The 27,661-nt window shown below is 48.7% G+C and overlaps 1 protein-coding gene across 1 annotated transcript in view; it reads left to right on the top strand.

Annotated features, from left to right (window-relative positions):
- The first annotated feature begins 3,372 nt into the window (after nucleotides 1-3,372).
- Nucleotides 3,373-27,661, top strand: part of Marco (macrophage receptor with collagenous structure) — a 34,094-nt gene continuing 9,805 nt past the window's right edge. The window contains exons 1-12 of the mRNA XM_052736542.1: nucleotides 3,373-3,481; nucleotides 14,864-14,965; nucleotides 15,568-15,780; nucleotides 16,181-16,216; nucleotides 17,695-17,787; nucleotides 18,986-19,030; nucleotides 21,832-21,876; nucleotides 22,446-22,553; nucleotides 24,773-24,871; nucleotides 24,973-25,008; nucleotides 25,648-25,746; nucleotides 25,833-25,895. Of these exons, the coding sequence (XP_052592502.1) occupies nucleotides 3,373-3,481; nucleotides 14,864-14,965; nucleotides 15,568-15,780; nucleotides 16,181-16,216; nucleotides 17,695-17,787; nucleotides 18,986-19,030; nucleotides 21,832-21,876; nucleotides 22,446-22,553; nucleotides 24,773-24,871; nucleotides 24,973-25,008; nucleotides 25,648-25,746; nucleotides 25,833-25,895 (1,048 nt within the window). The remainder of the gene's footprint in view (nucleotides 3,482-14,863; nucleotides 14,966-15,567; nucleotides 15,781-16,180; nucleotides 16,217-17,694; nucleotides 17,788-18,985; nucleotides 19,031-21,831; nucleotides 21,877-22,445; nucleotides 22,554-24,772; nucleotides 24,872-24,972; nucleotides 25,009-25,647; nucleotides 25,747-25,832; nucleotides 25,896-27,661) is intronic.

Here is a 27,661-nt window from a genome sequence, read left to right as displayed (position 1 = left end):
GATCACATGCACACATGTGTGCACCTACACTCACAGCAGACAGGCATGCACACACACAAATAAGCAAACAAATCTTTATAAGAATGCTATTCATCTTAGGGTTGGGGAGATAGTTGGGTTAATAAAGCCTTATAGGTGTGAGAACATGAGTTCAGAACCCACCTTACCTGCCTCCCCCCAAATCAGGCACGGTGGCACAGTGCTTGCAATCTCAGTGCTGAGAAGGGGGAGTCAGCTGTCTCTCTGGCGCTCACTGGCCAGCCAGCCTAGCCTACTTGGGGACCTGTAGGCCAGAGAAGATCCTGTGTCTCAGGACGGTACCTGAGAATTGACAGCCAAGGTTGTCCTCTGGCACATCACACACACACACACACACACACACACACACACACACACACACACACACACTCTCACACACACACACACACACACACACACTCACACACACACACACACACACACAATCATACAGAATCCAGTCACTGCGAGTGTAAAGCAACATATGCGAGTTTCTTAGCGGATTCCATCGACTAAGGAATCCACACAGGATGGAGGTGCTGGGATACCCCACCTGCCCTCTGTATGGGAACCCTCTAGGATTCTGCTCAGTGAACCTCAACTTTTTGCTCTTAGGTTCGTTCGACCTGGGAACTCATGGGGGACCAGGGTTTAAGGCTCACGGTGGAGAACTGGCGTGTCTGGCTTAAACAGGCTACAGGAGCAGTGTTCTGAGTGGAAATCAGACACCTTCTTGGTACCTGCGTGACAGGCAGCTTACTTGCTGTGGGTGATGAGTCCTGTCTCAACAACGAATCTTCCTGAAGTGCTCAAGGAGCTACAGCTTTGTGCTGGGCTCAGAGAGGGTAAGCAGGTCAATTGAAATTGCACAGCCAGTCCGTGAGAGAGCTGTTGTTCACATTTAGTTTCGTTGTGTGTGTGTAATATGTATATATTGTGCGCGTGTATGTATACAAGCATGTGGGGGGGACGGAGGGGGGACAACTTTCAGGAGTCAGTTCCCTCTTTCTACCATGCGTGTCCTGGGAACCAAATCCAGGCCATCAGGCTTGGCAGCAATGCCTTTTACCTGCGAAGCCTTTCCGCCCTTCCCACTTTATTTTTGGGTCAGGATCTCTCATTGAACCCAAGCTCACCGAGGAGGTTAGGCCAGCTGGCCTGCAAGGCCAGGGACTCACCAGTCTCCACCTGTTAGATATGGAGTTACAGCTACACCACCATGCCCAGCTTTCTACATGGGCACCGGGGACCCAAACCCACGTGCTCACGCACGTACAGCAACACTTCACCCTCTGCCATGGCCCTGGCTGGGAGACGTGGCTCAGACCGGCTCTGTAGCTATAGCGGACATAGGAACACTTGACATTCTTTGTGTGGTCCCTCTAGGCATGGGGCTTGGTGGTTTACACAGCATTCTGCCTGAGCCCCAACCCACTGCTGAAAGACAGCACTGAGCCAGGGAAAGGCAGGGGGCTAGCAGGCTGCCTCCACATGACCCAGTCCTCTCCTTTAACTCTATCCCAACTGTCTTAATGTGCATGGGTGTACATGTGTGTTCAGAGGCCAGAGGACAAGCTCAGCCGTTACCCCTCGGGCACCATCCATCCGTCTTGTTCTTTACACGGGCTCTCTGCCTGGTCTGGTGCTCACCAAGCGGGCCAGGCTGGCTGGCTAATGAGCGTCAGAGACGCACTGGTCTCTGTCTCTCAGCACTGGAATTTAAGGCACACCATGTCACCCAGCCTTTTTATGTGGGTGCTAGGGATTGAACTTAGCACTTGCAGGATAGTGTAGAACAAGATACTCTGAGCATATGACCAACATCTCCATCAGATCAGCCGTTCCTACTTGCAGGAGACCCTCCATATTGCCCAGCCCTGAGCTCACGTGATTTGATTCAGTAATATAACGTTATCAGTGTCTCCCTTGTTATGCAAATGTGGAGGGGAAGGTAGGCACAGCTTGAGTGACATCTCTACCATCCCACAGCTGCCATGAGGACCAAGTGGGGTTTGCAGCAAACACCGTACCCCTCCCTCCATCTGCATCTTAATAACCGTGACCTGCCACAGGTTCAACAGAGACAAGAGGAAAGGGCTTAGGCCTCACTGGGCTGCAGTGAGCATGCATACACACACACACACACACACACACACACACACACACACACACACACACAGATACATGCATGCACATACACAGAGTGCACAGAAAAGCATAGCATGCATGTACATGCATATGTATACACACACACACACACACACACACACACACACACACACACACACACACACACGAATGTGGTATAGAAAGCTTGGACAGAAACCTTACTGGTATGCTATAGAAAGGTACCTCCCAGGTGATTGTAAAAATGTTTTAACTTTGTGTGTGTGTGTTGTTATGTGGGTTCACATGTGTGTGATGGTACACATACATGTGTGTGGAGGCCAGACGATAGTTTGTGGGGGTCATTTCTCCCCTCACCATGTGGATCCTGGGAATCAAATTCAAGTTGCCAGGTTTCGCTACAAGGGCCTTTACTTGCTGAGCCATCTCTCTGGCTCTCTCTCTCTCTCTCTCTCTCTCTCTCTCTCTCTCTCTCTCTCTCTCTCTCTCTCTCATTGATTGGCTAGACTGCTGGCCAGGGACACCTGTCTCTATCTTACCGTCTTTGGCGCTACAGACATGGCAAGCACACCTGGGTTTTTTTGTTGTTGCTTTTGTTTTTTAATAGGTTCTGGTGATCTGAATTCATGTCCCCATGCTTGCCCAGCAGGCACTTTAATCTTTTCAGCCCATTTTCTAAACGTTAATGTGCTATAAACTACATGGGGACCTTATTAAACTATAGGTTTGGATTTGGTCCGTGTCCCAAACTGTGGTCCTGAGGCGGATCCAGGGCCCCATTATGTCTAAGGATGAACTCAGCCTAAAAAGTGGGTCAGAAGAGGGTTCCAGTGTGGGCTGGAGAAGTCCTGGGATAGCTAGCTGGGTCTGTGTGAATGCAGGGGTTAGGAATGCAGAAGGAAGGAAGAGAAAGCCTCATTGGGTGTCACCTAGGGTCCTGAGGACAAGGAGGGTCTTCCCCAAGCCTCTTCAATTCCCCTGAACCGTCAGCTTCCCCACGTAACAGCTCCACATGTCAACAGCCTGGTTTTTAAGCAAAAATCAACTATACACTAAGGGACAGCCTCATCCCCATAGTCAGGAAACATTGTGCAAATTAAGGAATCATTGCCAAAGGGAAGTCGAGCAGGCCTCCAGCTAGCTGCCGCAGTTAAATGGGAACCCTGCTTCCTCTTGGGGAAGCATTTCTGCTGGCTCCAGGGCTTTGGCCACCTATAAAACGTAGCAATGGGAAATAAAGAAACCCTCAAGGAGGAAGCCTTCTTGGGGAGCACGGAAGAAGGAGCTGATTTTGATCAAGCCATGTGCCCTATGATGGAGACCTTCGAAATCAACGGTAAAGTACGACTCTCTGGTAATGCGATTGCACAGAACCTTAACCTCTGGTGGTGGGAAGCAAGAAGAGACCAAACTGTAGGAGCTGCGGGCTTGTGATGGGGTGTGTTTTGCACCTGACTCTCACTAGTGAGACTGCATCGGGCTGGAATTCCTGGGAAGCCGATCACAGATGCTGTGCCCTTGGTGTGTAGTCGATTTTTGCTTGAAGTCTGGTCCTTTTTAAAAGTCGTATTTAAATATTTTCTCTGGTGTAAAGGCTGATGCTTATTAAGGAAATGCCCCTTCTTTAATGTGTGTCTCAGGAGGGCACACTCTGTGTATGGGAGATGATGTTACAGGTGGAAGGGTGTGAAGGAGTCCCACGGGGCCTGAGATGCAGCTCGGACGGTAGTGGGCTGACCTAGCAGGCATGAAGCCCCGGGTTTGATCCCAAACACATAATGGGTGATGCCTGCCTGTGATCTCAGCCCCAGGGGAGGCAGAGGCAAAAGGATGAGGAGTTCAAGGCCATCTTTGGCTACGCAGTTTGGGGCTAACCTGGACTGTGTGAAGCTCTGTTTCAAAAAGAAAATCCACAGCGCTAAAACCAAAGCTGTGCATATATTTGGGTGGAAGTCCTTTAATATCCCTCAAGGGGCTCCTGTGAGAGCCGATGCGCTGACCTGGGAACACATTCTTCCTTTCCTGTCAGTTTCTCTAGCTTTGTTACTAGTTTGACTTAGATGGAGCACAACTTTCAAATATTTAAAAAATTTTTATTACGTATTTTGTGTGTGTGTGTGTGTGTGTGTGTGTGTGTGTGTGAGAGAGAGAGAGAGAGAGAGAGAGAGAGAGAGAGAGAGAGAGAGAGAAAGATGCATGTGCCAAGGTGAATGAAAGGAAGTCAGAGAACAATTTTAAGAGTGAGTCCTCTCCTTCTATCCCATGGAATTCCGGGATAGAACTCAATTTGTCAGTCTTGATGGTAAAGTGCCTTTACCCACTGAATTATGCCACTGCCTTCTAAAGATGTTTTAAATGGTCTCTTGGCGCTATATAGGTGAGGTATCTTTTACATCTTCAGGAATTTGTGGCATTTAAAGTCAGGAGTGGACTTGTTGCCACTGCAGAGCTCTGATTTCCCATTCTAGAACATTCTATGAGAATCATCTTTCACAGTGATCAGCTGGAGTGAAAGGGGGTTGTGAGCCACCTGATGTGGGTGCTGGAATCCGAACTCAGGGCCTCTGAGAGTTCAGTAAGTGCTGTTGACCACGGAACCTCCTCTGCAGCCTCTGTGCCTGGCTTCCCAACGGGCTCTGGGGATAAAGCCCAGGTCCTCATGCTTGCGAGGCAAGCGCTTCACTGACGAATCTCATATCCTCACCCTCTGGATTGTTTTTTAAGATACACTGTTCTGGACAATTCAGCTGATCAGATATATTCAGTGCCTACTACCTTCTGGACACCACGCTGGGCACAGAGAAAGGATACTTGAGGGACAGGGCTGCCGGCCTTCAGGAAAACACCCTGAGGTGGGGAGAGCAAGCCCTGCCTCAGCTGGCCTTTCTGAACAACACCGGCTGAAGCTGACTGCTTCACAGGACATCACAGGTGCAACCTGGGAGGGGGCCTGAGGTCAGAGCTGAGGTCGCTCCTAAAGTTGAAAGGATGGAAGAAACTAGGCACAGAAATAAGACAGTGGGCGGCTGGGGAGGGATGACCCATGTCTAGTCTCTCTCTCTCTCTCTCTCTCTCTCTCTCTCTCTCTCTCTCTCTCCCTCTCGCCCCCCTCTCTCACACACACATACACACACACATACATACACACACACACACACACACACACACACACACTCGAGGAGTGCCCTTAGAAATCTAAAAAGCTCCATGCAGTGGGATTGAGGGTGGGATGGAGGACTTTGAACCCTACCCTGAGGTTAGTGAGAGGCTGCAGGGCTGCATAGAGGTTGAGTGCACCGGTCTGTAGCTGGGCTTGCTCACTGTGGTGGGTGGGAGACAGGTGGAGAGAGCAGGTGAGAGCCAGGGTACTTGGCAGCAAGAATGACGGGCCGGTGGAGGTGGCTCAGTAGGTTTAGTGCCCGCTGCACAACCTGAGGACCTGAGTTCAGATCTCCAGCGCCCATATAAAAAGCTGGGCAGTGTTGCACAGTCTGTACCCAGCACTGGGGGTGGGTGGAGACAGGAGGATCCCTGGAGCTCCCAGGTCAGCTGGCCTAGCCAACTGGTGAGCTTTGGGTTAGATGAGAGCTCTTGTCTCAGAAAATAAGGTGAAGATCGACTGAGGAAGATACCCGATGTCAACTCCTGCTTCCACTTACATCTGCCCACATGCGCATACACACATCCTACAAACGGGAACATACACAAAACAAGGACATCTTATATGCGGGGCGGGGGGGGAGAGGGGGGAGAGAGGAGGAGAGAGGGGGAGAGAGAGGGGAGGGGGAGAGAGGAGGGGGAGAGAGAGGGGGAGAGAGAGGGGAGGGGGAGAGAGGAGGGGGAGAGAGAGGGGAGGGGGAGAGAGGAGGGGGAGAGAGAGGGAGAGAGAGAAGGGGAGAGAAGAGGGGGGAGAGAGAGGGGGAGAGAGAGGGGGAGAGAGAAGGGGAGAGAGAGAGAGGGAGAGAGAGAGAGGGAGAGAGAGAAGGGGAGAGAAGAGGGGGGGAGAGAGGAGGGGGAGAGAGAGGGGGAGAGAGAGGGGGAGAGAGAAGGGGAGAGAGAGAGGGAGAGAGAGGGGGAAAGAGGAGGGGGAGAGAGAAGGGGAGAGAGAGAGGGGGAGAGAGGACGGGGAGAGAGGAGGGGGAGAGAGGAGGGGGAGAGAGGAGGGGGAGAGAGGAGGGGGAGAGAGGAGGGAGATGGGGGAGAGAGAGGGAGACAAGGAGGGGGGAAGAGGGAGGGAGAGGGAAAAAAGAGGGGGGGGGGGAGAGAGAGGGAGATCACACAGGAGTCTGCTATGAAGCTCGTGCTGTGTAAGCTTGAGGACCTGAGTTCAAATTCCTAGAACTCATATGTATACATGTGCCTACCACACACACACACACACACACACACACACACAGAAATACTGCGTGTGTGTTGGGTGTGACACTCACTCTCAGGTGTTGGTCCCTGCCTTCCATTCTGTTGGGTACAGGACCTGTTCTCACGGTTCCACGCCAGCTGGTCACAGCTGTCAGATTTCCTAGCGTCCCCTCCATCTCTCTGTCAGGGTACTGGGCTCGCAGGTATACGTTCTGATTGTCCTGTTTGAAGTGGGTTCTGAGGATCTGAACGCAGGTCCTTAGACTTGCCCAGCAAGCACTTGGCCAACTGAGCCCTCTCCCGGCCTCCACATTTTTCTTGACAGAGAGAACCTACCCCAAATGCTAATAGAGAAGTAAGGACTTTGTAACTGTTTGTCATAATGCTCACCTTTGACCCCCAGCAGCAACCCCCAGATGTCCCTTCTTCCTGATCTAAAGATAACCTAAGATACCTTGAAGCCTTCTCCTGACACCCCAAAGTCCCTTCAAGTTCAGCTCTGGTGATGGGGCTGCTGTGGTTTTACAGTCATTCTGTGCTCTCTCTCTCTCTCTCCCTCTCTCCCTCCCCCCCTGTTTTTTTGTTTGTTTGTTTTTTGGGGGTTTTTTTGAGACAGGGTGTCACTTATAGCCCTGACTATCCTGGAACAAACTATGTAGACCACACTGGCCTCGAACTCACAGAGATCTTCCTCCCTCTGCCTCCTGAGTGCTGGGACTAAGGTGTGCGCCACCACATCTGGTTGTTCTGTCTCCAAGTCTTGAAACGTCTGACTTTACCATAGAAGCTTAGAGAAAAAAAAACCTTTTTGTTGTGAAATAATTATTTAGAGTCACAGAAAGTAAGGAAATACGTCCCAGAAGGCCTTTTGTGACCTTTCACCCAGTCCCTTTCAGGCACAGCTTCTCACATAGTTTTGGTACAATCCCACAGTCGGACACTGATACACTGCCCCAGTTGTGGGCAGACTCGCACATGTGTATTTACCACTCTGCACTAGGTTTAAGCCACAGGTAGTCCTCAGCCCCTCACAAGCAATCATTCTCTCTGCCAAGGCCAATCAACTCCATCTCTACACTTGTGTTAATTGAACATCAGAAAAATGGCATCATATTGCAGCTGTCTTTCGTTTAAAAAAAAAATGTGCATTGGTGTTCTGCCATGGGCATTGGGTCCCCTGGAACTGGAGTTACAGACAGTTGTGAGCTGCCATGTGGGTGCTGGGATTTGAACCTGGGTCTTCTTGAAGAGCAGCCTTAACCATTGAGCCAACAGCTCTTAACCGCTGAGCCATCTCTCCAGCCCCCATATATAACTCTCTAAAGACTGGTTTTGAGGTCAGCAGGATGGCTCAGTAGGTAAAGGTAGTTGCTGCCAAGCCTGATGACCTAGGTTCAAACTCCAGGGTCCACATACACAAAAATGTAATAAGATTTGCTTTTATTTTTTTCTGTTTTTGCATGTATAATGTGTGCAACGCATGTGTGTGCATTTGTGTGTGTTATACATGCATGCGTGTGCATTTGTGTGTTATATATGCATGTGTGTGTATTTGTGTGTGTTATACATGCATGCGTGTACATTTGTGTGTGTGTTATATATGCATGTGAGTGCATTTATGTGTGTTATACATGCATGTATGTGCATTTGTGTGTGTTATACATGCATGTGTGTGCATTTGTGTGTGTTATACATGCATGTGCACATGCCATGCCATGCAAGTGGAGGTCAAAGGACAGCCTCGGGTGTCAGGTCTCAGCCTCTGCCTTGTTTGAGATGGGGTCTCTCATTCTGCTGCTGGCCTTGAACTCCTCGGGATCCCCCTGTATTCTCCTCCCCTCTCACTGTAGAAGCCCTGGGTCACAACTGTGTGCTACTGCAGCCAGCATGAGGTGGACTCTGGAGAGCCTGATTCAAATCCTCACAGTTTCACAGCAAGCGTCCGATCCACTAAGCCATTTCCCCTACCAGGGCTTCCAATTTTATCACATGGTGTAATGCCTGAGAGCCTTCAGACAGCTGGATCAGGGTAGTTGGTTCTTCTGAATAAGTAGTGACCCACAGTACGAAGGCACCACAGTTCAAATGTTTCCTCTTTGGGGTTCCTACAAGTAAAGTTGCTATAGCTATTTATGAAAAAATTTCGTGTGAATATGCATCTCATTTCCACAGCGTCTGAGGATAGACTGTTTTAGTGCTGACATGCCGTCTTTGCTTTCCATCATCAATCCGTTATGTAAGAACAGACCGACATGTCACATGCACACTAAAACCAGGTAACCAACACACCAGTTCTCAGATCTCACACGGGGGCTTTAGGTGGTGCTTGCTGGCATTGTGTGGCATGGTGGCATGCTCAGGGAAGTCATGTGACTAAGTCATACCACGCAACAATGACAACCTTACCAGACACACTGTGGGTTCATAGCACCATTTTGAATTAAGTCTTGGACACTGAGCGCTGAGAAACCTTTTGCTGATGTTGATATGTGTGTTCCCCCACAGTCAATAGGGTCATATAGACCACAAATTAAAAACCCATGTATTTCATGATCTTTGACACAAAAGTCTTGGAAAAATATTCACAAAACTCAAGCAATAGATATCAAGCAATAGATAAAGAGAATCACATGCTACCACAAAGTGGGCTTTATTCTAGGCATGCAAGATTGGTTCAACAATGGTTCTTGTGTTCTGTGACTAGCCCTCTCCCAAGTCCACCCTGTCTTGATGACTACATCATGTAGAGCTGTCCTTACATTCCAATCTTCACAAGACCGTTGTAGTTATTCTATAGCCTGACCTTTCCCCATACACTTCAGCATTAGCTTGTCTATTACTACATAAAAATCTTGCTTCTGAATGTATGAATAATTAACACCTTTACCTCACACAGGTTTAACCTATGAACATAGTATATCTCTTCACTTCTTGATTTTATTTTTCCAAAGTAGAATTTTGTAATTTCCAGCATACAAATCCTACATCTGTTTTGTTAGATTTACATCTGAATATTTTATTTTCTTTGGCCTGAACAAAAGTATTACCATGGGAGGGTGTTAATTTTTAAATTAAATTTTATTATTTTAAATTACATTCTAAATTAAATTTAATTAAAAATTTAAATTAAAAAATAAGATTTTAAATTAAAATGATAAAAATTATTTTGTTTTATTTATGCATGTGTGTGCATGCATATGTGTGTGCATGTTTACATGCTTGTAGGTGCCTGTGGAGGCTGGAAGAGGGCACCAGACCCCATGGAGAGGAGTTACAGGTGATTGTGAGCCTTCTGATGTGGATGCTGGGTTCTGAGCTCTGACCCTCAGGAAGAACAGCCAGTGCTCTTAACTGCTGAGCTATGATCTCTCCAGCCCAAAACTATGTTTAATTTTGGTTACCAACTGCTTTTTATTAGAATATAGCAATGTCATTAAATTTTATATGTTGATCGTGTGTCTTACAGCTTTGATGAATTACTTATTAGTTCTATGGATTTCTTTTCAAGATTATTAGGGGTTTGTTGTATTGACACTTGCTTCTGCAAATAGGAACATATTTGTTCCTTTCCAAGCTGTGTCTTTCAGTTCCTTGTTGTTCTTTACTGCACTGGAAGGCTCCATGACTGTACTGAATAAGAGGTCAGGAATGGATATTGCTTCTTCTGAGTCTCAAGGGAGAAACACTGTGTCTCTCACACCTGTGTGCTACTAGCTTTAGATATGTGGAGGTGCCTTAATATTATTAATTAATTTTTAAAAATTATTTATTTCATCTTTGTATGTGTGTGTGTTCCTGTGTATGTATGCACGCACACATGTGTGTATAACTACAGCATCCAGAAAAGAGCATCAGATTATCAGCTGGAGTCAGAGGTGGCTGTGAGTGCTGGGAACTGAACGCAGGTCCTCTGGAAGAGCAGCAAGTGCTCTTGACAGCTGAGAACAACTCTCCAGCCCCTGTTGTTTGGAAGTCTCTCACTGAACTTGGAGTTTATAGATTCAGCCAGACTGACTGAGAGGAGTCCTCCTGTCTGTCTCCCCAGCACTGGGATTATGGAAAATCGTCACTGCACCTGGCTTTTTACCTGGGTTCTTGTGATCTGAATTCAGAGGTCCATGTTTGTGCATCAGGTATTTTACTGACCGAGCCTTCTCCCTAGCCCCCAGCCTCCTTTTCTTCACATCTTATTGAGGTCTGTTTTTGACCCGAGATATGATCAATCTTGGTGAATAAACATTCTCTGTGTGATGAAGAAGCATGTGCCTTTGGCTGTTATTGGATGGAGTGTTTTGTAAATGTTCATTAGGTGTTCATTGATGGCATCCCATCCTTCTGTGTCTTTGCTGGGTTTTATCAGTTGTTGGGAGCGAAGCACTAAAATTAAAATCTCCAATTGTTTTTATCGATTGTGTCTTCCTCCTTTTAGCTATATCAATTTCTCTTTCTGTAGTTTTAAGTTCTGCTATGTGATTTCTTCTAGATAATACGTGGTTGTGTCATGTTGTGTGACTCAGGTTGCCAATGTATGTGCTCAGATTGGTAGACTTGGACCGTTTACAGATATACCAGTTATCAATATGTTAGGGCTTAAACAGACCATCCTATTATACACTTTCTGTTTTTTCCTTTACCTGTTTTCCTTTCTTACTTTCTGGTTTTTCTTTCTTTCCAATGAATTGTTTGAATACTTTTTAAAATTCCATTTGAATGTATCACTTGGAGTGCTTTTTGTCTTGACTACTTCTTCCTTGTTGTGATAAAATTCCCTGACAAATGCAACTTAGGGGAGAAAGAGTTTATTTTGGCTTAGAATTCCAGAGGGATAGAGTCACCACAACTGGAAAAACATGGCAGCAGGAGCGGAAGGTGGCTGGCTGTCCACATTACATCCATGCAGAGTCAATAGGAAGTAGGGACAGGCTGCTAAGCCTCAAGGCCCGCCCCCAGTGACTCACTTCCTCCAGCCAGGCTCCACCTCCTAAAGGATCCGCAGAATTCCAGAACAGTAGCACCAGCCTGAGAGCAGGTGCTCACACACATGAGCCAATGGGGCACACATAGCACGTTTAAACCACAATAGTTTATTTAGGTTTTCTGGGCATTGTGATACACTTACAGAACATGCCACTGTCTGTTGGGATTAGGATTTTTCCCACTTAAGGGCATGTATAGGAATTTTATTTCCATTTATGCCCTTCTACACTTTAAAAATACAATTATCTTGCCGGGCGGTGGTGGCGCACGCCTTTAATTCCAGCACTCGGGAGGCAGAGCCAGGCGGATCTCTGTGAGTTCGAGGCCAGCCTGGGCTACCAAGTGAGTTCCAGGAAAAGGCGCAAAGCTACACAGAGAAACCCTGTCTCGAAAACCCAAAAAAAAAACCAAAAAAAACAATTATCTTAAGAATTTCCCTGCCATGCATTGCACACAATGTAAGAAGACAGTGTATTTGTTTCAACCATGAAGTGTAATTTTTAGAATCTCGAAGATTGTGTGTGTGTGTATATGTCTGTGTGCGAGTGTGTGTGTGTGTGTGTGTGTGTGTGTGTGTGTGTGTGTGTGTGTCCCTGTTTCTAACAACTCTATTATTATTCTCTTTCTGTTTTAAATCCGTAGGCCTTCTATTCTCATTTCCTGTTTGGAGAGGTTCCTTTAAATTCTCCTGGTCTCCCTTCATCTGAGATTGTCTGTATTTCCCATTCATTCCTGAAGATATTTTCATTTACAAGAGAATTCGTGGTTGGCAAGTCTTTCCTTTCGGCACAGAGAACACAATGTGCCGCTTAGGTCTGATCTCCAGGGTTTCGCGTAGAGAGTCGGCTGTCGCCCAGATCAGTGTGTCTGTGCAGACAACGTGTCCTTCCTAAGTGCCCTCAGTCCCTTCTCCTTAGCTTTCAGATGTCCTCTGCCTCGAACTTCTCACGTCTGCATGTGTGTTTGCATGTGCAGTGCGTTTCTGTGTGCATAAATGTGTGTGTGTGTGTGTGTGTGTGTGTGTTCATGGATATGGAGCTATCAGACCTCAACCTCTGGGATTGTCATTCTTCAGGCACTGACCACCTTTTAAAGACAGGGTCCCTCACTTTACTGGAACCCATAAAGTATACTGTCACAGTCTGAAATGTCTCCCTGAAATTTCTGCCCAGTCTCCATCCTTTACCCCAGGGAAAGCCCTGAGGGTCCACCAGAGGCTCTTTTTAGTCTCTCAACTAGGGAAGTTCTTTCTCAGGAGCCAAAGTCATACAGAAGAGACATTTCCTTTGTATTTCTTCCACCTTCAAAGAGATGAACAAGTAAATGTGAGCATGAGCACTCCATCAGCCCCTCTACTGTGTATAGAGTTGGATACACCTACAAACCAAATCCCTAGTCTCTAAACACCTGTCTCTAGGCCAGATGGAAATTCTGAATTCTTTTTGGCATGTTTGTGTGTGGGGAAGTGCACGTGTGTATGCATATTCACATGTATGTGGTTGCATGTGGGAAATGTATGTGGACACCAAAGGTTAACACTGACACCATCCTCAATTGCTCTATACTTTATTAACCGAGACAGGGTCTTTCACAGAACTGAGAACTCTGATTCAGCTGGTCACTGTCTCCCCAGTACTGACATTACAGATAGGGGTAACCACACCCAATCAACATTTATGTGGGTTCTGGGGATCCAAACTCTAGTCCTCACACTTGCAGGACAAACACTTGCCCCACTAAAGTATCTCCCAGCCCAATTCTGAAAACATTCAAGCACCCATGACCGTTGCCACAGTGACATTCTGTCAGTACTTCGGTTCCGTTCAGTTCATCTTCTCTCCAAGGGTCCCCTACATGCTCCTGCAACATATCATTTTTCATGACTGCTCTTACTGTCCCCACCCTGATTTCTGATGCCTGGGACACCGGCATAGTTTACTTCCCCATCCTATCACATGTCACCTCTTGCACAGGACTGTGTGGCATCTAAAAAAATCCCACGTCATATTGTACAAAGGACTCAATTGTAGACGAATGAATCTATCCCACCCACCTGTTCCCGAATAATCAGTCAGAGGCTTAATATCAATTACACACTGTTTGGTCTACAGCTCAGGCTTATTGCTAGCTAGCTCTGACATCTTAAATTAACCCATTTCTATTCATCTATGTTTTGCCACGTCGCCATGGCGTTACCGGTCTACCGGCATCTTGCTCCTTGGGCGGCTGGATGGTGTCTGCTCTGACTCTGCTTTTTCCTTCTTGTATCTTTGCTTGGATTTCCCACCTGGCTATAACCTGTCTTGCCATAGGCCAAAGCAGCTTCTTTATTAACCAATGGTAACAACACATATTCACAGCGTACAGAAAGACCACCCCACAGCACTCAATAATCTCTGTATTCTGATACTTTTATGTGACTCTGGAGCCATCCTGCATAGACATCAAGGAACCACCGTATGTGGGTCTGTGGACACAGAAGGGACAATAGCAAGAGCGCCCCCACGAATGTTCACAATGCACACCCCGTAAGCTGGGACCTTATAGAGCTGAGGCAAGGTTATGAACCCCTGTCAAGCTTGTTGTTCTGTTTAATTGCTTGTTCCAAGCATGGTTTGCATGCACAATAGCCTCATGTACATAAACACACACATATATACACATGTGCTCACATGCATACTCACATACACACAGAGAAAGAGACAGACAGACAGACAGACAGACAGACACACACACACACACACACACACACACACACACACACATACAAAAAAAAACAAAAAAAAAACAAAACAAAAAAAACCAAAGATCAGGGAAGTAAAGCCATGAACTGCATATCTGCATCTTATGTCCTAGTAAATCACTGAGTTCCCTGAGCCTCACACAGTGTTTAGGAAACAGGAATAAACTTCTTCATCATCCCAGACTGTGTAAATGAAACCTGTAGCTTCAGCGGCTCACTGTGTAAGCACTGGTGACTCCAGCAGAGAGCAGCCATCACGCTGATGTTCAAGACTGAGCAAGATCTATCCATCTGGTTATGCGCACGTGAGCATGAGGCCAGCAGGCAACCTCGGGTGTTCTCCCACAGACGCTCAGCACCAAGGCTGGCTGGATGGCAAGCCCTGGAGACCTGCTCGTCTCTACCTCCCCAGCCATATGTACCGCTGGGGAACTTCTTGCCTTGGGGCAAAACTGCTTGCCTTGTGGCAAAAAAAAAAAAAAGAAACGAGAAAGATTTCGATGGCTTTCCTGCTTTCCAAGGAGTCCCTGCTGCCCTGCATGTGAGCTGGCACAGGCCCCGCTGCCCTGCATGTGAGCTGGCACAGGCTGGCTCCTTCTCTGCACCCCTGCAGCCATCACTTCTCTCCTTGTGTTCCAGACCCAACACCCAAGAAGAGAAATGGGGGGACCATTTGCATGGCAGTCGTGGCCATCTACCTGATCCTGCTCACGGCAGGTACCTCCCTGCTGTTCATTCAAGGTGAGGTGCTCCTGGCCCTGGTCCTGATCCTGTGTGGTTCTTCACAGAGTGGCCACCTAAGCTCCTGGGGTGCAGAGTTCAGGCTGAGTGGAGGCATCTTGAGAGTACATTTGCCCTCCTGCTAGGGCACAGTGGTTAGACCCACCAAGGTAATGGAAGAGTGAAGGTGTGTTTGTGAATGTGTGTGCGCACGTCTGTGTGTCTGTGTGTGTGCATGTGGAAGCCAGATGACAGTTTTGGGTTGTTCCTCACTTCCTCTCCATGTTCATATGTGTAGGGGGTATACATACACACGTGTGTGTGTGTGTGGAGGACAGAGGACAAGCTTGAAGATCATGCATCAGGCATTGTGCATTTTGAGTCAGGGTCTCTTTCTGGCTTGGAGTTCACCAGATGGCTAGGCTGGCTGACCAAAAGGTCCCAGGGATCCACTACTGTGGGGAGTCCATCCTGTCTCCTTTCCCCCACAGTACACAGAGTTTGTATTTGAAATTCCATGCCCTACAGAAGTCATGTACGTGTGACATGGAATACCAGGAACCTGCCCCAATGTCTCAGGCTTCAATGAGGCCCCTAAATGACGTATTGGGTTGGGGTCCCAGCTCTCAATCTGCAGAAGCGGCTCCAGATGCTGGAGATGTGCTTAGACAATGGAACCCTGGCTGCTGAGGACAGGTCGTTCTTCTCGATGCAGCTGGCACATCCCAAAACCCACCTGGTACCAGGAGCACTGGGGCTGCAGGCCCTGCAGGCCCAGCTCATTCGGGTCCGCACCAGCCAGGAGCAACTGCTTCACAACCTCACTCGGAATCCAGGTACCACCACACCTGTTTCTGTGTGCTGGGGGTGAAACCCAGGGCTTCCATGCGTGCTGGGTGGGCACTCTACCAACCAAGCTACATGCCCAGCCTGCAAAAGAGCCCTTTTGACCAACATGGACAGGCTCTCCCCTAACCACAGGAAACTCTGCAAACTGATTTGGGGCAATCTGAATATTTCTGTACTTCCTCGACTTCCAGGGATCCGGTTACTGGTCTCTGGAAGCTTACTTTCCTAAACACATTCAGGTGTTGTTCAAACCTCCAAGGCGGGAAGACGCATGGGGGCCCAGCCTTCCCATGCAGAGTCTGTGAGCTCTCTGTGGGGCACAGGAGCAAACCCACGCTCCACTCCACACCCTGGCTCAACCTGCAACCCTCTCTCTTTCCCTCACAGAGCTGTTCCGGATTAAGGGTGAACGAGGCTCCCCAGGTATGTTCATTTCCTGTCTGACCTACATTACCATTCCCTGGAAGGTGCCCTAGCTGGGAGCCCTCTATATATTTTCTATGTTCAGCTCACCTTCCAATGATCTGCTCAGTCCCTGTGCTGCCTCCTTCATGGGACCTCTCTAACCCATGGAGTGAGGACCCCAGCTCTGGGCCTCTGCCTTCCCCCTTGTCCCAGATGATTGCCTCCTCTCTCCAACATCCAAACCTTGCCATGTTCCCGGGACGGTCCACCTGTCTCCTCCTCCCATCTTCCCCAAATGTCCCAGGTTTCCAGAACCTTCTTTGTCTCCCAGAAGCACTCCCATCAAGTGCCTTTGACTTACTTGTGTCAGCCTCTGCTCTCCCAGAGGGTTGTGATGACGACAGTGTTCTGTGTGGTTGACTCGACCCGCACATCAAAGGGAAAAAGAGGTGGTTTGTTCTGAAACCAAATATAAATGGCTGCGGCCTGTGAGCAGGAACTCAGGTGACCTCACATACCATGTTCCAGTGTGATACGTTTCCTGAAATTTTGATAGTAACAGAGCAAAAGAAAAACCATAAATCAAGGTGCTTTAAAAAATATGTAACTGCGAACATCAGGTAGGTGGGTAGGTTACTGCAAAGCAGCAAAACTCCTGCTTTGGGCCTCAGACACTATCTGATGACATGCTTAGCCTTTGGGTTGATAGAAGCTTAGGGGTCTGCCAGTCCATTCCAGAAGCCTTTTACCTAATAGTCACAGGATGTTAAACTGAACACAGAGACGGGTAATAAATAGCTCTTTAGGGGTTAAAGATAATTGAGGATAATTCAGCTCTGGACCTGCAACATTCCACCTCTCCACAGCCATGCGTGTTCTAATTGGTCAACAGCAGCCTTGTGGAATCTTCTCCATAGGTGTGGCTTATTTCTGAACTTCAGCTCACACTTGTAAGAGTTAAGCAGGGCTGCTGGGAGCCAGAGCTGTGGGAGTCTGGCCTTGTCAGGCCCCGTCCATCAGGCTACCATCTCTCTCCCTTACTTCACGGTTTGCCTGGCTTGGTCAAGGACCCCTCCTCCCCACGAAGGCTCATTTGACAGCTACTGAGGGCAGCGGGGAGGCATGGGGCTCGGAACTCCTGGCTTTACCTCAGGGATAGGCAGTTGTTACCAGCAGCAAGCATCTCTTCCCAGCGCCACAGACTTCCCGACACAGATACGGGACACAGCCTCCCAGCCAAGCCCGAGCGGGACTTGAAGCCATGTCTTTGAGGCTGAGCCTTCCTCAGACATCATCTACACTGTTCTTTTTCATTTCCTCCTTGTCTCCCAGACCACATACTTCTTGAGGAAAGCAGTATCACCCAGGCTTTTTGTTTCCTTCACGGGCTAGTTTGCCCTTGAGGCTCAGTGGACGTTTGCTGGGAGGCTGAGTGAAAACATCGGCATCCACTATTGCTCGACTACTTGTTATCCCTGCTCTTCTTCATCCTCCAGGGCCAAAAGGGGCCCCAGGTGTGCCTGGGATCCCTGGCCTGCCTGGGTCACCTGCCCAGAAGGGAGCAACCGGGGGGTGGGGGGGGTGGGGGGGTTGCAGGTCCGCGATGGAACCCCAGGGTCAGTTCGACCTTGTGTTCCTCCCCCTTCTCCTCCAAGCTATACTCTGAATCCTTCTTCCCTCTGTCCCAAATGGAGAGATGTCTCCCTCTGACTGCCCTCTCATTCCATCATAGCAGGAAGAATAAATCACACCAGGACACTGGTAGAGTGAGTGGCCAAAGTTTATTTTTACCAAGCCAGGAAGGAGAAAGGGGGTCTGAGGGCAGGCGCAGGCAGTGAGAGTTCTGGTTGCTCTTGCAAGAGGACCCAGGTTCGGTTCCCAGCACCCAGGTCGAGCAGCTCCCAACCGCCTGTGGCTGCAGCTCCGGAGGACCCAGCACCCTTGTCTGGCCCCCACATGTACCCCTACATGTGGCGTACACTCACACAGACAAACACGCATACACATAAGTAATTTTTAAGGGAGAAAATGAAATACACCCTCAAGAGGAGAGAGCTGTCCCAGCCATGGGCACTAGCCACTGGCCGCTCCTATGTCTGGACTTAGTGTCTCAGTCTATCATTTCCCCCTCTGTGCCTCCCTGGGTGCCTCGGGGTGTTCCTTTTCCTGAGATAGGTTTTTTAAAAAAAAACCTTTTTTAAAAACAGAGGTTTTTATTATTATTATTATTATTATTATTATTGTTATTATTATTATTGGTTTGATAAGTTTTGTTTTTCTGGTGGTATATATGAGTGTGTGTGTGTGTGTGTGTGTGTGTGTGTGTGTGTGTGTGTGTGTGTGTGTATGCATGTGAATGTTGTACTGGAAGAAGCCAGATAGATGCCCTGGAGCTGGGGATACAGACTTCTGTGCCCAACATGGGTGCCAGAAACTGGCCTCAGATCCTCTGCAAGAGCATCTTAACTGCTGAGCCACCTCCCAGCCCTGGAGGTGGAGTTTGTTGCAGTTAGCTGTAGAAAACATGATTCGAGGTGTACTCACTCGTGAAGTTGAGAAGTTCATTAGGGCAAAGGGCAATGGCAACTTGTGTGTGAACTTTGAGGAAGGATTCGGGGGAGGCGATCCAGGTCCTGCTGAGACCAGCTCTGTGGCTTTTGGTTTTCCCAGAATCCAGTTCTCCCTGTTAACTGCTCAACTTCTTTGTCTTATACCCAGCCAGCTGCAAGCCCTGTATTTGTCTTCCCCAGGGTTCCTAACTTCATGTTTTAACCCTAACATCTCCAGGTGTCCAAGGACCCCGGGGCCCACCAGGCATCAAGGGAGAGGCAGGTGAGTAGATGTCACCGTGGGCTTTCTCAGTGACAGGGACCCACACCAAACTCTAAACCCCATGGGGTGGGTCTGCACAAGGGGAGACAGTTTGTATGAGACCTGGGGTGGGTTCAGAGGTGGGGAGGGGTCACAAACAGGAGTACTGCCCAATGGTGCCTCAGCCTGGACAGGTTGCAGTGTGTGGGCAGCCCTGTTGAACCCTCTTTGCTGAGGGCTGCAAGGCTGTAGCCCGCTGGGGAAAGTGCAGCTCCGTGGTCCAGCAGGGGCCGAGACATCCACACAGATCCTGCCTTTGCGACCTTGCCTCCCTCACCTCCATGCACCTCGATTTCTTTATACGTAAGATGGAGTTGAGACTTCTACGTGGTGCTGTTATAGCACATTCTTCTCTCCCTGTCTCTGCCTCCCTCTGTCTCTGTCTCTCTCTCTCTCTCTGCACATATGCACACATGTGTTGTGTCCCGGTACACATGTGCCCATGTAGATGCCAGAGTCGACCTTGGCGGCACGCCTCAGGTGCAGTCCACCTTGGGTTTTGTTTTTATTTTTGACTTGTTTTGAGACAAGGTCCCTCAGTGGCCTGTAACTTACCAAACAGATTAGGTTAGCTAGTCCCTGAGCCCCAGGGATCCTCCTGCCTCTATATTGAGACTACAAGTACACATCACCAGTCCCAGCTGTTTTTACGTGGGTTTGGGGAGTCAGACTCAAGTCCTTGGGCTTGTGCTTGCTTACTGAGTGAGCAGTCATCCCAACCCGTTGTTGTTTGAGCCCAGCAATGACCCAGCCTGTCACTGAGCTCCCAATCCTCCTGCCTCAGCCTCCTGAGCGCTGAGATTACACCAGCTTCCAGATAACAGCTGAAAGTCCACGATTGCTGCTAGGCCATGGGTTAGCTTCTGTTTTTCAGGGTGAGGCTGAGACCATGTCTCCGTCAGAGTAGTAGACTCAGAGCTCTCTCTCCACGAGGCAAAAGCCCAGGGAAGTGACTGTCAGCCTTTGCAGAACTCTCCCAGTATCCCATGGCCGGGCCTGCTGCAGCAAATAATCTGGAATCCTAAAACCTTTTAACAGCGGGTGAGCAGAGCTAGCTGGTTTAGCTCAAAGGAGAAGTAAACGGAACAGCAGGCCCTCCCCCTCCAGAGCCCCAGCAGCCACAAAAGGGTCTGGTGAGCAGAGAGAGCTGCTTCTAGCAACTTCCCTTAGGAAGGCGTTAACAGGGTCCCGGGGAACCCACTGCTCTCTGTCTGGGTAGGGCTTCTTCCAAGAGGCTTTAAACACTGGAAAAGAAGATTATGGTGTGGTGAGGACCATGCACAGACACTCACACTCCCCACACACTGCTCCAACACATGCTCTCACACACTTACACACATTCATTTGTAAGCACATGTCTACACACATCATTGTGTCTTCACACTCATATGCTACACACACACACACACACACACACACAGAGCCACACATTCTCTCACGCACACATGTGAACACTGGGGCCTGCACATACATGCATCTTCACACTCACACCACACACTCTCAGAGCCACATATTCATGCACATGTGTGAACACATGTATGTACACATGAATACTCACACTATACACTCATGCACTCATGCATGTATAGACACACATTTCAGCATACATGCATCCTCACACTACGCAATCACAGAATTACACGCTCACATATTCATGCACACGTGTGAGCACACATTATACACACATATACCTTCTCACAGTCAGGTGCTCACACACTCATGCACACATGTAGGATTCTGCACGTACTCTAGTACTCACACGTATGCACAGTATACTGATACTCATGAGTGTGCACCTGCAGATACTCACAGGCCCTATGCACAAACAGCCTCACACTCACACAGCAGGCAGGCCAGTCTCCCTCTTCTCACCCAGAGAGAAAGGGGCATGGAGTAGGTTCCCCAGATCCCAGAGACTGCAGTCAACCAGGCCACTTGGAAAGACAGGCCCAGGCCATCCATGGAGGGAGAGTCTGGAGGCCCACTCTTCCTCTGCAGAGTGCAGGAGGAAGCTGGGCAGTCTCACTGGCTCTCCACACTCCTCTCAGGCTCCCTGGAACCCACAAACCCAACAGGAGGGGGATGCTAGCACATGTGATGGTGGCATGGAGATCGTGAGCCAAGGAGCAGCTGGCGCCCCAGGGAAAGCTAGAGCTCAGGCATCCCAGGGAGCTGTCTCCACACCTTGCCCTGCAGCCCCTCTCCTCCCTTCCCTTCCTCACCCACCCTCCAGGGTCTCTCCATTTCTCTTTGTGCTCACAATCCTGCCCCAGTCCACTCCGCCTAGGAATGGCCTGCGCTTGGGGCTGTGTCCTGCATGCTCACCTATAACATACCTCAGTGTCCCGGACAGGCGTGTTATTTCCCAACGCCATTTTTGTCCTGGGCACAGGAGCATTAGTGAGGCACCTGCAGAGAGCCCAGTCATCACCAGCCCCATTTTACAAATGAGAGTGTTGAGGCAAGGGATACTGAGGTGTCTCTTCTAAGGTCATTTACCTTGCTTGGAGAGACAGCTGTGATTCAAACCGACTTACTGTCTTCTACAACCTTCCTTCCGTGGCCATGCACTGACCCAAGCCTTTGGAAAAACAGTCACCTCCATCTGAACCTGCCTGGTACTCTGCCACATACGCTTGCTTGTGCATTTGTGTGTAGAGTATACAGAGCTTATGCTGGGGTGCCTTTACCACTGCAGGGCCCCTAGAATGTCAGCTAACTAAAGAAACCACAGTGACTGAGTCCTTCTTTTCATCTCACAGGCCTCCAGGGACTTCCAGGTTCACCAGGGAAGCAAGGAGCAGCTGGTAACTTGGACTTCCTCTCCTGGGGCCAGCCATGCATTGCCATTTCCCATAGGGTGACTGCACCCATGTGACTTCCTCTCCTGGGGCAGCCATGCATTGCCATTTCCCATAGGGCCACTGCACCCATGTGACTTCCTCTCCTGGGGCAGCCATGCATTGCCATTTCCCATAGGGTGACTGCACCCATGTGACTTCCTCTCCTGGGGCAGCCATGCATTGCCATTTCCCATAGGGCCACTGCACCCATGTGACTTCCTCTCCTGGGGCAGCCATGCATTGCCATTTCCCATAGGGTGACTGCACCCATGTGACTTCGTCTCCTGGGGCAGCCATGCATTGCCGTTTCCCATAGGGCAGCTGTCCCCACATGCTCTCTCTACAGCCCTGCCCTGCCTTCCTTTTTGTCTCAAGACTTCTAAGAGCTCACCACGACCATCAAAGAGACGAGCTAATGAATGTGTCCCCCAGGTTTTCCCCAGAGATCCCTTCCCTTCCCACTCTGTTCCGTCTCCAGGAGCCCATCCCCAGTGGGACAGTCGGAGCCTACCTCATTCCTGTTCTTGTCACAGGTGTCCCAGGACCTCAAGGAGAGAAGGGCAGCAAAGGTGACAAAGGTCTCACTGGCCCCAAGGGGGAACACGGCACCAAGGGTGACAAAGGGGACCTAGGCCTTCCAGGTAAGAGTTGTGTTGGGGTGTTGGCATTCATGGGAAAGCTGGAGGGGGCGAGGAGCCTGTGTCTACCTACTCTGGCTGAGAACAGGGCTCAAAAACTTCCTGTCCGGCTCTTTAAGAGAAGCCTCAACTGTACTCCAGTTCTTTCGAAAGGAATTAATTGATTTCAATTGATTCATAATCATTCATGTTTGTGGGTGACAGTGTGATACGTATATTATACGCTGATTGACCCAAGATAGTTGGCTTCTCTGTGACCCCATACATTTTTATTTCTGTGTGGTGAGAGCCTTCAAGATGCTTTTCATGGAATGGTTTGGACTCATAAGGCAAGGACACCCGAGTGTCTCCTGCTCCCTGGTGATGTCGTCATGCACATGGAACTCAGTACTTAATTAGCACTTGATGTCCCATCAGGGAACAGCCTTCTTTTTTTTAATGCATGTGTGATGTATCGTGTTTATGCGTGTGCACATGTTTGTACATGTGTTGCTTCTGAGTGTCTTCCTCCATCACTTTGCACCTTCTTTCTTTTTTTTATCTTTTTGTTTTGTTTTTTATTGAAAATATATGTTTTCATGCAACACATTTTCATTATGGTTTGTTTCTCGAGATAGGGTCTTTCACTGAACCTGGAGCTCACTCAGTGGCTGACCAGCCAGTCCCAGGGATCTCTGGCTTTCTCCCCCCAAACTCTGGGATTACAAACATTTACCGCCATGCCTAGCTTTTTATATGGGTACTATGATTCAAACTCAGAACCTCAGGCTTATACAACAGGTACTTTACCCACAGAACCATCTCCCTGGTCCCAGGAAACATTCATTTTTTACGTCTAATCGTCTAGTTCCCCTCCCAAGCCTTGAACTAGACCCAGGGAGGCTGGTTCTTGCTCTAGCTATCTTCTTCAGAGTCCTTCACTGATTAATCAGGACCCCATTCTGACTTCACTGGGAGGAAGTTGGTGTGCCCCTGAGTCCTCTCCAGGCCCTTGTCAAAACAATAGCATAGAAAGTTGGAGAGATGGCTCCCTTGGTGAGGTACTCACTGTGCAAGTTCAAGGGTGTGAGCTTGATCCCAGAACCTATGTGGGAAAGCCAGGCATGGTAGCATATGCTTGTAATCCCAGTGAGGAGACAGGAGGATCCCTGGGACTAACTGACCAGCCTACCTGCTGAGTTCCAAGGCCAGTGAGAGACCCTGCCTCCAAAAAAAAAAAAAAAAAAAAAAAAAAAAAAAAAAAAAAAAAAATCAAAGTAAATGACAGCTGAGGAACAATGCCCAAGGTCCTCTGGCTTCCAAACTCATGTCCACGAGCACCACACATACATGGGCACCCACACCCTTGAACATGCATACACAGGTACACACTTCACAAAACCAGTGCATTTCATTATTAGAGAATAGAGCTAGAATTTTTTTATTTTTTATTTTTTTTAGTAAAATTTCTGCCAGCCGGTCTAGTAGAGAGCAAAAAAGGTTGCTTTGAGGGTGACAGTCCTCTTTAAGACCTTCACCCCATGTTGGTCCCAGTAGGAACAGAGCTGGGTGTCCACACCCAGTCAACCACGTGACCTCAGTGGCTCTCAGAGCGGCTAGCACTGAGCAAGCCTATTGTGCAGCCCACCGCCTGGCTGACCTGCCCTTCAGGGAGGCGCCTGCCCTCAGTTGATATGCACCAGATACTAAGGGAAAGGAGGAGGGAGAGACAGAGGACTCAGGAGAGGACTAGCTGAATGAGTTCCGAATGCTGATGACGAGTGGAAAATTTGAAATCTTGGGTGCCAGAGAAGCCCTTGTCTGTGCCGCAGGCGGGCACAGAAATCACTGCATTGTTTTTCTCTTTCCCAATGACCTTTGCTATTCTCAGCATCTGGGAGATGCTTTCTAGAACATTCCAGTTTCAGTCTGAGAGGCTATGAAGGATAACCCCCAAAATGGAGAGAGTAAAATGAGCCCCCAAAATACTGGGTGACCCCAGACTGTGATCCTTCTCTCTGGGGTGGGGGTTCTGACTGGGATCCTGGCAGCCCAACTGTCTCTGATGTCAGGTCATCTGGCCAATCTATCATGAGTTCGTGCCCTGTCACTGGGGAAGGGGCTCATTCCCGGAGGGCTGTGACCAGACGTTCCACGTCTGGCACAGGGCATTAGTTTGGAGTTTGGGTAAGATGGCAAATGCCATGTCCGACCTTGATTTCTTTTTTGTTTGTTTGTTGCAGGAAGCAAAGGGGACATGGGCATGAAGGGGGACACAGGGGTCATGGGTCTCCCTGGAATACAGGGAGATAAAGGCGACCCTGGGAAACCAGGCCTACCAGGTAAGAGGTTGTACTGTAGGGGCTGCGGACCTGGAGGCCTTGCCCTTCTCTCTTGTAGCCCTTAGAGTGACAGCATCCTTAGGAATCCTTGTCCATTGCAGGTTTGGCTGGGTCTCCTGGAGCCAAAGGTGATCAAGGTAGGAACTGTGGGCATCTGGGCAAAGTGGCTGCGGTCCCCAGAGAGAGTCAAATAGGGAAAGTCACCCATTGTCTTTCTCCCTCCCTTCCTTCCTCCTTCCCTCCCTGCCTCCCTCCTTCTCTCTCCTTCCTTGCTTCCTTATTTCCTTCCTAACAGGGTCTCATGTAGCCCAGGCTAGCCTAAAACTTACTGCTTATCTAAGGATAATTTGAACTTCTGACTGTCCAGCTCCCAAGTGCTGGGATCACAGGCGTGTACCACCATGCCAGGTTCCATCTCATCATAGCGATAGCCCAGAGAACTCCAAGGGGCTTAGAAACCTGACTGTTCCTAAAAGGAAGAGACCAGCAGGTAGAGCACAGACTCTAATGATAACCCTCTTCACACGTGTACCTCCTTGGCTGCTGAGGAGCAGAGCTCGGTGTTCCCACCCGAAGTTCTCAATCTGTCTACCACCTTAAATCCCACAGCTGTGACGGAGGAGACCAAGTTTGTGGTATTGCTTCTCTCTCACCCATAGGGCAGTAGATGACGTCTCAAGACGGCGGCTGGATAGTGTTAGGAGATGTATGTCACAGAGGGTAGGGAGCCCTTGTGCCACTCACCCCTAGCCCCGCCTTCACGATTTACCTTCTAGGACCACCTGGAGCGCCGGGTGCGCCAGGCCTTTCTGGTGCAGCAGGATCTTCAGGTGCCAAGGGTGAGCCAGGCCGCACTGGTCCTCCTGGGCCACAAGGTGAGGCCCTTTATCCCTGCACTGGGAGTGGTATTCCAACGTCTGTCCAGCCCAGTCCTTATGCCCACGTGGTGTCTGTTATCTAGGACCTCCAGGGATCCCCGGAAGTCCAGGGGCTACAGGTGTGAAGGGAAGCAAGGGAGACACAGGTGAGTGGGTGTGGAGAGGAGGGGAGTGGGGTTGCTGGATATTCTGGATGGACAGAAAGGAGGATTGCTACCCCCCCCCCCCCCCCGGCATCTCACAAGGGGCAGAGATTTTCCTGTCCTCTGGCCCCAGATGCTCCTGATAAAGGAAAGTAGTTTCTTCCATTAAGTCTCCTTGAGCCCAAGGTCTCTGTATTGTTCTTTGCTGCCTATGTTTCCCAGAGAGCCTTGAATGCCACAACCAAACCTGCAGCAGCACAGAAGGAAGCTGAAACCCTTTCCTAGCTGGGCTCACCTAGGATTAGAACAGGGGGCAAAAACTTTTCCCTTGTGTTCTCTTCTGGGAACAGCTGGGAACACTGATCCAATCAGGGAACTCATGGAAGCTAGTTCACAAGCCTTTGTACAGCTTAGTTGAAGCTCTCCATACACAGTGGGTCTAGGAGTTTGTCCCGAAGTCTGGTCCCAAAGATCCTTTTTTCCAGATTCTGTCATATAGAGTAACACAGACATTCTATTCTGTCATGTAGACTAACACAGACATTCTATTCTGTCATGTAGACTAACACAGACATTCTAGTCTGTCATGTAGACTAACACAGACATGCTATTCTGTCATGTAGACTAACACAGACATGCTATTCTGTCATGTAGACTAACACAGTCATTCTATTCTGTCATGTAGACTACAGACATTCTATTCTGTCATGTAGACTACAGACATTCTATTCTGTCATGTAGACTAACACAGACATTCTAGTCTGTCATGTAGACTACAGACATTCTATTCTGCCATGTAGACTAACACAGTCATTCTATTCTGTCATGTAGACTAACACAGTCATTCTATTCTGTCATGTAGACTACAGACATTCTATTCTGTCATGTAGACTACAGACATTCTATTCTGCCATGTAGACTAACACAGACATGCTATTCTGTCATGTAGACTACAGACATTCTATTCTGTCATGTAGACTAACACAGAGATTCTATTCTGTCATATAGACTAACACAGTCATTCTATTCTGTCATGTAGACTACAGACATTCTATTCTGTCATGTAGACTACAGACATTCTATTCTGCCATGTAGACTAACACAGACATGCTATTCTATTCTGTCATGTAGACTAACACAGACATTCTATTCTGTCATGTAGACTAACACAGTCATTCTATTCTGTCATGTAGACTACAGACATTCTATTCTGTCATGTAGACTAACACAGTCATTCTATTCTGCCATGTAGACTACAGACATTCTATTCTGCCATGTAGACTACAGACACTCTATTCTGCCATGTAGACTAACATGAAGTCATTCTATTCTATTGTATATACTAACAAACTTAGTCTAGTCTGTTGTACAGACTAACATAGAGTCTATTTTGTGGCTGGGTTGTAAACAACTTGCCAGTTTTGTCTGTCACATGGCCTCTCATCAGTGTGGGCCACTTGCTAAGTCCCTGAGATAATCTGTCTGATCTCTGATGTCAGGCTTCTACATTATGCTCACCTAGTCTGGAACGTTCAGGCCACTGCACTGGGCACAGTGGCAATGCTACGTCTGTGGGTGGATGCAGTAGACAGACTATAGACATGTTCCAAGTGCAGACTCTCTAAATGCCAGTTGGAAAGCCCTGTGCAGTCTTAAGAGTTCTGTGAGGATGGAGGACAGAGTAGTGAGACTAGGCTCCTGTCTCCGAGAGTGTCCAAGGACCCTCTGCCAGAGAATAAGGTTGAACAGGGTCAAACAATTTGGGTGTC

Source organism: Peromyscus californicus, unplaced genomic scaffold (genome assembly GCF_007827085.1).
Source record: "Peromyscus californicus insignis strain IS unplaced genomic scaffold, ASM782708v3 Scaffold_14__1_contigs__length_90479793_seg_2, whole genome shotgun sequence".
Classification (NCBI taxonomy): domain Eukaryota; kingdom Metazoa; phylum Chordata; class Mammalia; order Rodentia; family Cricetidae; genus Peromyscus; species Peromyscus californicus.
The sequence above is the reverse complement of the archived record's forward strand: the minus strand, read 5'-3'. Positions and strand labels throughout refer to the sequence as shown.